This window comes from Crassostrea angulata, chromosome 8, assembly GCF_025612915.1.
Source record: "Crassostrea angulata isolate pt1a10 chromosome 8, ASM2561291v2, whole genome shotgun sequence".
Taxonomy (NCBI): Eukaryota; Metazoa; Mollusca; class Bivalvia; order Ostreida; family Ostreidae; genus Magallana; species Magallana angulata.
In genome coordinates, this window is record NC_069118.1 from 47,325,134 (window position 1) to 47,336,650 (window position 11,517).

Here is an 11,517-nt window from a genome sequence, read left to right on the forward strand (position 1 = left end):
ATAATTCAAGGCTTAATATTGAATGCAACTCAACAAAAACTGCAGGAAAATGTTTTCATCCAATCAACAGTCGCTAAAAATCCTATTCTGTGGTCTTTTTAATCGTGAAGAAATTCACCACGACGTCACATTTCGATTAACAACTAAGAGTGCTGTAAGCAAAAGAGATACGATATTTGATTGGCGCAGAACTTTTGATCAACCAATGAAAAAGTGGGTTATGTCTTAAGTAAATTATATCATATAATGTAAAATTTACGCGATTAAAAAGAGGTTCTATCGCTTTTCTTCCTCTGCCCCTTCTTTTTAGCAAATATTTTACTAAATATAATCTAACTATTACATAAAGTATAGATTTAAAGGTTTGATTGCACTAAGGTTAATCAACAAGTATTGCCACACAATGTCACTTTGCCAATAAATAGATTTTAAAACTATCTGCATATTTTTGGTATACTGAACTTTGAGTGTATACATGTAAGTGACGTTTCTGTTTATCTTTGTCCGGCTTTCGCCTGTCTGTCCGTTTATCTTTAAACATTTTACGTTTTTACTTTTCAAAACTTCTGAATCTTTGCAAATTTCAGCCCAATTTAAAACATATTATTCTTGAGTTACAGGAGTTCCTGCAAGACATGCTAGAGTAATTATATATTTTGATTCAGTGAAGTTCACACACCAAAATGAATTCACTGTTACTCGGTCTATAAAATCATCGATTAAATGCTAACCATTACAACAAAGAAAAATCCAAGCTTTTACATGTAACACTATTTAGGTTTACCAACCAGAAATTGTTCACTGTTACTGGGTTTACTCAATCATCGATTAAGTGTTAATTATTACAATAGAACAATTCGACCTCTAACATGTAACACTAGTCAAGTTCACAACCCAGAAATAGATTAACTGTTACTGGGTTTACAAAAACATTGATTAAGTGTTAACTATTACAATGCAGAACAATTCAAACAATTACAATTAGTGTTAAACATTTAACATTAATGAAGTTCACAAACCAGAAATGAATTCATTGTAACTGGGTCCACAAAATTATCGATTAAGTGTTAACTATAACAATATAAAACAATTCAAGCTCTAACATGAACACTTATCAATTTCAAAAAACCAAAAAATGAATTCACTGTTACTGGGTCTACAAAAACATCGATTTAGAGTTAACTATTACAATACAGAACAATTTAAGAACTTAACATAAGTATGTATCATGTAACACTAATCAAGTTCACAAACCTGGAATGAAATCACTGTTACTGGGTCTACAAAATCATCGATTATTTGTAAAGGATTACAATATAGAACAATTCAAAAACTAACTTGTAACATTAATAAAATTATGACAATAACAAACTGTCAAATCCATAAAACGAAATATAAATTCAAAGCAGAGCAACACAGACCTCCAAAAAGATAGGAAGGATCAGGTGCCTAGGAGGAGTGAACATCGTCTGCTGACTAGTCACACCCACTGTGTACTCTTTGTCGTAATCGGAAAAAAAATCCGGAAAAGTTAGTAGACAATTTGGTGATTAATTATGGTCTAAAAACTAGTATGAAAATGTTGGTTTAACAACTAGTATGAAAAACGTCAGTCAGCATGCGACCCAGTGGAAGATTGCATTTGCTGACTAGGTCGTTGTATCGACCAAAGACCTTGCAAAAAGATGACTTCAAATGAGACTGTTGATAGTCCTGTTTTATCAACTTGTTTGTTAGTTGCTTACCTCGCCTTAGAAACTGTTCATACGAAGAGCATGCCCTTGCGTATCGAATTTACTGAAAGACAAAAACACCATATGCAGGTGATGAAGGTATATTGCTACATAAGTGAGGAAAGTTGACGATAGGAAAATTGAAGTAATCGCGTTAATCATAAAGTTTTGTTGTTTCTCTAACATGTATTACTAGGTAAGTTAAAACAACAAAAATCAATTTACTGTAAGTGGGTCCAGAAAACCATCGATTAAGTGTAAGCTATTAAAATATAGAACAATTCAAGCTCTAACATGTAACATCATGAAGTTCACAAAAATAATTAATTCATTGTTACTGGGTCAACGAAAACAGAGATAAAGTGTTAACTATTACAATATAGAACAATTCAAGAAATTAACATTATTATTTAACATGTAACACTTATCAAGTTCACAATTGCAACAGTTACATGATATTTCTATTCCTGATTTTTTTTAATGAAGAAATCGAGTTATTTCTTCCCAAAGGTAAACTTACTGTGAAACATACATTCTGTATATATGTATTAGACCTGTTGAATGTAAAGTATGTATATATTTTACATAGTTTGTATGTAAAATATATCTGATATTTAGCCCCTTTGTTTTAATTCAAGTTCAGTAAATAAACTCCGATTAACTGAAGCTTTTGGCCCCATTCCATCGTATAGTTATTGCTTAAGCAATTTCTTGGCGAAAAAGGTCTTCTCCACCAATTTGATTATATTTCGTGCGTTGTCTGACGTAAAAAATTAATAAAACGACGCAGGCACATTTTTTTTGCAAGGTACACAGTTTTTTAAAAATTACCTCCGTGTTTGAAATCGAACACTAGTGAAACCTGCACAAAAGCTAGTCACAAAAATTGCTAAAATCATATATACAATCAATCCTGTTTTAAGAGGCTAATTTAGGGGAAACATTGAAAGTGGCCACTTAAGACAGGTGGTCTCTTATTCCAGATTGCCTTCCAAAAGTCATTAGAACATTATATGTGTAGTAACAAGATTGATCCATAGTTTATTGTATGACTCATAATAATGATTTTTACAACAAATTTTCCAAAAGGACTCTATATGTATTTTGATTACTTCGTATGCATGACTTTTCGAAAACGTAAATTGGAAACAAAGTAAAAAAGAAGATCAGTTTAAAATACTGTATTTCTTTATTTTCTTTTTGCGGCCTTATCGAAGCCATTGTTTAGAACATGTGCGTCTGTCACTTATTATCTCGGACATCGCAATGGGGCAATGCAATTCTCAAAACATCCGGCCATAATGCCCTGTATACCCCTTGTTATATGGGATAGGTGACCATATTGAGCAATTCAAAGATTATTATGATGATTATGATGAATATATTCCTTATCATCTTTACCAACAAATATCTTAAATATTTTACAGAAAGAAACCTTTTTAAGTTATTATAAGCAGGGCATTTTGACTTGGAAGATGATAACATTTTGATTTTGAAATACACTTATAATAGATTAAGCAAAAATAAAACTTTTCTACTCAAATTGACCGAATATCTCAAAATTGATACTAATTGCATGCGTTTTCTTTAGACGTAAAAATAACCAAACAAATACAATAAATTAAAAAAAACAGAACATATTTACATGCACCTTGCGTAAATAAAAAATATTTTGCAAGTAATTAGAATTAATAAAGTACATGAAACTGTCTAGTGCATAAACTGCTGTGTGTTTTTTTTATTGCAGAAATTGGTTCATTATTAAAAAAAAGAGATATGTGACTTTATGTATGAGTGGGAGTTTAAAGGTGAACATGATTTATTTTCATGAAAACTGTTTTATATGGACAAAAGATCTAGGTCTTTATGATTAATTTGCAATCGTTCCGTAAACAATTCAATAAACACATTCCATGCTATAATGAATGCAAATAGATACCGGCATTTTAATGTAAAGACATTGTTTAAAAAAATGGTTTAACGGTCCTTTCTTAGAGAAAAAAGAAAAGTAATATCTGGGATTGAAAAATCGATGTAAAAAATAAAAGAAGACAAGTCCTGTATACCAACAATTGTATTGAAAAATTCACTCTACGTCGCGTTTGCAATAAATAACAAAAATACATTGTATAAATATTTCATCACCTGTAAGAGAAAACTCTCGTTACAGTCGACCGATTTTGTTAAAATTGATGTTTTCGACCTTTAGCTTCTGCATTTACCTTGTCATTAGGTTTTCCGAAAAATGTCTTTAAAATGTTTATTAATATGATGAGTCCAATCATACATTTATTTCCTACACAACAACCGAGATGAAAAGACTAGCGATTATTTGCGTCGTTTTGGTTTGCGTCTTTACCTATAACGAAGCTTGTACTTGTGCACGGACTCATCCACAAGAACAGTTTTGTAACTCAGATTTCGGTAAGAATAAAATGTCTTTTTTAGGTTGGGTAAAGAAATTTTCTAAATGGTCTTAAAATATTGATTAAGAGATAATTTCTTTATCTTGATGGTCATTTCATTTTGAAAATTAGAAAATTTCCTTAAAACCTTTCCATTTACAACTTGAAATAATTATTGATAACAATGTAGATGTTACAAAACTGAAAATGCTAGGAAAATTTCTATTCATATCAAAGTTAATTCTAAGCGTTTGAATATCAATGATTTTAGTGGTCAGAGCAAGGATTTTGAGGCGGACGGTAACTGACAGTACAGAATTTGAGAATGTATTCTACACAGTGCTGATACGTCAGAATTACAAGGTATTGTTAAAAAAATAATTTGCCCATTTCATTAAAGTGTACTTTAGAGCAAATTAACGATAGTTTAAGGTCAAGATCTAGTAAATGATTCCAGACTGTCTTTTTGGTGATATAACCATTATGACGTCTTAATTGATTTTGGAATCTTTTCCCGTATTTTACGGCTTTAAAGGAATTATGTAGAAAATAAAACAATATTTTGACATTCTATACTTTATCACGGGAAAAGTTATCCCGGTACCTATATTCAATTTGACATCATTTTAAAGAGGAGGCCAAGGGCTTGTTTATTATCGCTTTTGGCGAGACTGAAGGCAATCTAGATTATTATCATTAGTAAAAAATGGACAAAACTCCGATAGTTGTTACTTTTTTCCTTTATTTTACATGTTGTTTAAAACAAGATATTTCATTGTGTTTACCAAAAAATTAATCCCCGGTACACCATATGAAACAAAGATATTGCCATGAAGCACCATAAAAGAATTCATATATTGAATTTCATAAAGTAGGCACCTTTCATTTACTTGATCTTGACCTTTTTTTCATGCAATAGATTTTGTCAAACTCTTGTTTATTTGATTGCTGTAACTGATATATGGTTTTTTAAGCATGTCATAATAAGATATATTATTCTAGAACCTAGACATACTATTTTTATTCTTAAAATATAAACTCGACACTTCTGAAACTTCCAGCAATATTATAATTGTTTAAAAGTCTATAGAAATAGAGTATTTGATTTTGGTTACAAATATTGTCGGAAAAAAACCTAAATTAAACACATGTTTGAACAAAAAGAATTGTGGTGATCACGAATAGTGTTCATTATCAAAAGTTAAAAGGAAAAATATAAAATAGGAGCTGAGAATACACGGACCTTTAGAAAAGTTAGAGATAGAATCAGGTTCAATGAAGGAGTGATATATCCTCTGCTTACCGGCCACACCCAGCGAGTGCTTCTTGTCGTAATCGGCAAAAACGGAAAAAAAATCAGTAGACAATTTTATGATTACTAATGACATAACAAGAAGTATGAAAAACCTCTGTCAGCATTTGACATAGAGATAAATTTTATTTGTGGACATGATCGTTTTATTGACCATATAACGTACGAAATGATGACTGCAATCGAGACTGTTGACAATCTTGTTTTATCAATTGCCTCATTTCAAAATTGCTCTTAAGTGAATATGACATTGCGTATTGAATCAACTGAGAGACGAAAAATCAATATGCAGGTGAAGGTATACGTATTGCTACATAAGTACGGACAATTGACGATGGGAAAATTAAAAGAATTGAAAGAAAAAAATCTTATTTCATGCAATGCATCTGTCAGAGTTTATTATAATTTCCCTCAATCCAATTCCTATAAAGTGTGGACTATTTGTTGCTTGTAAAATTTACTAATAAAATGGTTATGCAATATGTTAATAAAAGTGTAGAACTACTGGAGTAGCTTTGTAAAGATTACACATTACTTTTATTTTGCCATCTCTCAATTCATTTTTTTAAAAAAAATATTTCTACTGAAAAAAATCTCTTGCGATGATTACTGTATATGCATACAACGCTAATTAACGTAATTGTGATTGTTCGATGAAATTTCAAATTTAAAGGCCTTTTACGCTTCAACATTCAAAAAGTGTGACAAAACGTTTGTATTCATTAAATACTTTGGCAGACATAACAGAAAATATTACAAACAAGGCGTACTAAAAAGTGCATGCATACTTTGCTTTAACTCTGACAGCTGACGCACGAGAAACTGTTTCACAACAACTATAATAGGACAATGCATGTAAAACATATTTTTTTAAAGAACGCGTTTGAGATATCATTTGATGCTCATAATTATTATGTAGTGTTATGAAAATATGCTTTTATATAAGGCATGATTAATTGTGATACACCTATTTGATCTAAGCAACTTTACATGAACATATTATCTGTGACATCTAGATGTAAACGCATGTAATAGACTTCATTAAGGTAACATTCTGAGTTATTGTAAACATTAAAACAGGTCTGAACATTTAGAAGATACTTTAATCAGAATATTAATCAGAATACATTATACTCACAACTGAATGTCAGAAAAAGAATAAATATTCCTGCTATCTATTTAAGCACTGAATGCTTATTTTTAGATGTCGTCGGTCCTGTAACACACTATTCAATGCAAACAAATTTAATACCTCGCGTTAGGGTGGTGAGAAAATTTGTCCCCACCGCTCGGTGTGTTACAGGACCAACAACATCCAAAATAATAAGCATTCAATGCTTATATTTATATTCATACTGATGTCTATTTGTTTGAAATATATTTGTATTGTCGCTGTTAAACCATTTCATACGCTCTGATTCAGGAATATGAAACATACATGGAACAGCCATATTAACGTTATTTAGTTTGCTTTTGCGACTTAGAATATAGTGCCAGAAACTGTGTTGAGAAAACCTTTTTTTAAGGAGTAGATAAAATTTAAATATTTTCAAAAGTACATATCAAATTGGTTATGTAATATGGAACGTTTCATTTAATCTTGCTAAAAAAATAAATATACCCAAAACACATAAATTCTTTTAATTTTTTGTGTTCATGGCCCATGAATTGGCAAAGTGTCCTCGAAAAAATTGAACGTCGCAGATTTCCAGGAAATATACACTGAATGTAAATATACACTGAACATACAAGTCTCTTCTTACTATTCGTCGGCATGCGTCAGCACATGTAGAGGAACCAAAGTGATACATGTACATATATTAACCTGTTGCCCGTAATCAGCGGACGAAATGTTTATAAACTATAAACCTTTTCATGCGCTTAAATTTTTATGCATGCACATTTGTCAAACGTTTTACTCATTATTCGGCAAGTTACTTTACTCTAATGGGGCACTCTTTCCACTCAGAGGTTAAAATGGGTACAAGATACATGAGATGAGCTGGCTATGCGAATAAAAAGAAAGAAAGAATTAAAGCTGTAATTTGGCAGCTCTTCATGTTTGATATCAAGGGAATTGAGAATGATACATTTTGTACGGGTCTTGCAAAGGGGTAATATGTAGAAGTCATGCGAGGCAACTTACTTTGCGAGCAAGACTAGAAACCCCTTTTTTTACCTATATATCATTATCAAAAAAAATTTCAATGTTGAAACATTCCCCATGTTATTGTGCTGACATTGTTTCCACATTTTCATAAACATATTGGAATGCTTTAAATAACTTCATCTTTTGATAACTGAAACACTTTGAGCAACACTAGAAGACTACCTGTAGGATTAAATGTTTCCATGCGCCAAAATTTCAAAGTTATGAATTGAGTCTTAGAAATTTTCTTTCAGATGGATTAAAAGATGTTCGTTTCAAGTTTGTAAAAAAAGTTTCTTCGATGTGATATTGGAATAATATATATCTTGAATGAGCTAGATTCACAAAAGTACGTGTTTTAATCAAATTGGATATTTACTATAATTTTTTTAAGGAAAATAAAAACCGTCGAGAGCATGCTTGCTCCAGCATCTTTTATTTTGCTATGTTGTGCAAAATAACAGGAACAATCATTCTTGTGAAAAAAAAATTGGAGCCATATTGCGCACCTTTCTTTTTACTGTTGAATATAAAGAAAACTGATTTTCGTGATTTTCAGAAAATGCGGGTAACCGTCTATTTACGTGACGTCATAAAATCACATGTAATGATGGATGTTGAAAAACTTCTTTTTGTATTTCTGTATCTGAAATAACTAGTTTTAAGTTTGATAAATCAATCTATTTGATATGATGTTTTTTTTTAGATTTGTTTAAAGAGGGGGGGGGGGGGGGAGGGTAGGAGCATAAATTTGACCTCATTGAATAATTATGGTTCTTTCTATTGCCTAATTGTACATCACATTTCTTTTTAAAGCACATTATCAGATTTTAAGTTTTTAATTTTTTTTTAAACAAAAAATTGTTGTTCATGATTAATGCCAATCTACGTTAACACAACGAGAGTAGAGTTGCAATACCATGAAAAAAAAATTCCACAACATTTAAAAAAAATAAGGTTTATACTTTTTCGAAAGAGTTCAAAACAAGTTGTGATGTATCATCATTTTGTTTACAAGACTTGTTAACAAGTGCAAACATCGCACACATTGTTTTGAATGTTCCTTTTAATGTGGACTACTTCCGTATTGCCATTTTTAGTTCTCTTTTAAATGGTTTTTCCTGATGAAATAAAACTATACATACAAACGTTTCATCATTTCTGAGTCATTTAACAAAAAAAAAAAAAATATATGACTCGTACGAATTCAAGATTGTATGCTATGTACATGTAGCTGCACCTAAGTATATCAAAATGTATTTCTCGGTCCCATCAATCAATGAGAATTAATGGTTCCGAAGTTATTTTGTTTCACCGATTTTATAAAAATATTTTTAATGCATATCAAAAAAATAATTTGCAAAATCATGTTTTACTTTTTAAAATGTCGCACTAAATTAAGACAAAGCTAAGTTAAGCAAACATTCGAGTTGAATTTTAAAGGGACTTAGATACGATTTGAGAAAAAGTTTATTTTTCCACTTCCAATATCCAAAATGGTAATAATGGGTATATTTAATGCTGTGTCCAAATTTGGAACTATAATATTATGATAAGAGCAAGATACACAAATTAAAATTCATTGCCGTGTATACATAGCTCGAGTCTTGATATTGTTTACAAATGAGTTTTGTTGGAATGCGTTTCAATCAATTTTTTTTGCTGATAATATCATTTATGAACACATTGAAGCGGTTGTTTATCATTTTGTCATCAAATTGTGTCTAGATCTCTTTGAAAAATCTAACTTAATTCGATGCTACTGTTTGCACTGACTTGCAATGCTTATATTTTTACATGACTTTTTGCAGAGAAGACAATATCCCATAAGACCTCCTGTACAAAGTATATATACCGCCTCCCAATCTGCATCCTGTGGCGCATCCTTTGTGATTGGCCGTGAATACATCATTAGCGGTAATGAGATTGTCCTAAAAATGTTTCTAATTTTATTTATTCTTTAAATTCAATTACTGCTGACACGACTTTAAAGCTTTAGTCGTAATTAAAAATACATTGTACAGCAAAGAGAATAACAATATAATTATATAAAAAAACCCGATTTTGATCTTCCGTTACGAACAGGGTTTCTTTTTAAATGTTTGTTATTTTTTTCATGTGTTAGGATCAATCCAGAATAACAGATGGCGCACAAGTTTGTGTAGCTTTAACCGTGAAACGTCTTCTCTCAATCAATTCCAAAGAAATGCTTTAAACTTCGGCTATTACAGAAACAATTGCTCCTGTAATGTAAGTCTACCAAATATTAAAAAAAAGAGAAATATTTTGAAATAAGAATTAGATTGTTAGACCAACAATTCAGTTTTGTCTATTACCAAATATCACCTATGGTAAAAAAGTATTATTGTTTTCGTTTTTATAAAACAATTAAGTACATAATTTAAACATTGCTTTGATCATGGTATAAATAAAACTATACTGCAGTAAGGCAAAAATCTAAATAGATATATAAATCAAAGTGCGTTGTTAAATGTTGCTAATAAACTGTTTTGTACCTTCTTCCCTCTGATGCTATCATTAATTGAAATCATTTCAGATGTTAACTTCTTGTACGTTATTTTTAAATGAGCAGTAATCAGTTTTTGGCATGAATAGATATGAACTGTTATTGACAGATCCGATACTGCGGTTTTACGGACGATCCTACATGCACAGTTCCAGGGAGAAATGAATGTTTGATCATCAACAACGAAAATTGCTTCTATCAAAATGATGCTTGCATCCAATATGGGAGAAGATGCCGTTGGCTTTCGAATCAGTGCGCAGACAGTCCAGGGAAGTAGAAGTACATTTATGACTAACTTCCAGAGTAACGCCTCTGTGACTTTTACAATGAAGTATCACAAAACGATTTTGATTGATTAATTGTTTTATATATGAGAATTTTCAAAATAAAAATAAAAATTAGAATTATTTTTTGAATGGAAAACAATACTGATAGTTAACAGTTGTTATGCAACTTATCAGTTTGTCAGTGTAAGTTTGCAATTTAAATATTTAAATATTTCGTAGTAATCTTCATTTCGTGTTTGCAATGAAAAAAAGCAGAGTGGTTGAACAAATTGTTAAAACTGAATAAAAACTTTAAATAATTCTATAAACAGAGACCCTGTTATCAAGCTAAGTGTACAAATTGTTGCGAAAAAATTGTTTTAAAATCACTTACAATTTAATTGATCTAAGTTGAATACTTAGATATTTACCTTTTTAATGTCTTTGCCTGTGATAACACTTAGACCGCCACTTTTAAAACATAAAAAATGAAAATAAACAAACAGAAGTTATAAAACAAAACCCACAAATAAAATTTTTCAAACATTACTTCACTGCTTAGCGATGAGCTCGTTAAAAAGATCTTCTATGACTATGTTAAGATTTATTATTTCATGTACAAATTAGTTTTGGTAAAAGTTAGGCAGTTTCAGAATTTTTAAATATCAAAATGTATGTAATTGAGATATTTCAGTTATTTGAAAATGTATCGTTTTTGGTACAATTTCAAGATTTACAATTTCAAGATTTTCAATAAATAATGATTATTTACTTCCCTTAGCACATACTTATACATTAGTTGTCAGTGGTATTTTAAACGTATAAACTTGACTTTATTGAATTTTGCAAACTGTAAAGATATGCTTTATTAAGATGCAGCATTCAACACCGCGTTTAAATTGCTTAAAGATCAAGTTTTCATTATTATGTAGAAAATCACGAAATCTAAAAAAAAAACCCCCACATAAAATGTCAACTTTTGGCATTCATTTTTATTCTAAATTGCATGCAGTCTTCAAATATAAAGAAAGATTGCATTTTTCTTTAAAATTCTGAGAATGTTTTTCATTACGGTCGTTTGCATAATTTAGGATTTATTTCAATGATTTAGACGGACTTACACAT

The 11,517-nt window shown here is 30.4% G+C and overlaps 1 protein-coding gene across 1 annotated transcript; it reads left to right on the forward strand.

The window, feature by feature from the left end:
• The first annotated feature begins 4,036 nt into the window (after positions 1–4,036).
• LOC128160676 (metalloproteinase inhibitor 3-like) lies at positions 4,037–10,495 on the forward strand. The gene is made up of 5 exons (XM_052824039.1): positions 4,037–4,157; positions 4,410–4,501; positions 9,411–9,516; positions 9,725–9,849; positions 10,236–10,495. Exons 1-5 carry the CDS (start codon positions 4,046–4,048, stop codon positions 10,401–10,403), a joined length of 603 nt encoding a protein of 200 aa, XP_052679999.1. The 5' UTR covers positions 4,037–4,045; the 3' UTR covers positions 10,404–10,495.
• Positions 10,496–11,517: the final 1,022 nt, after the last annotated feature.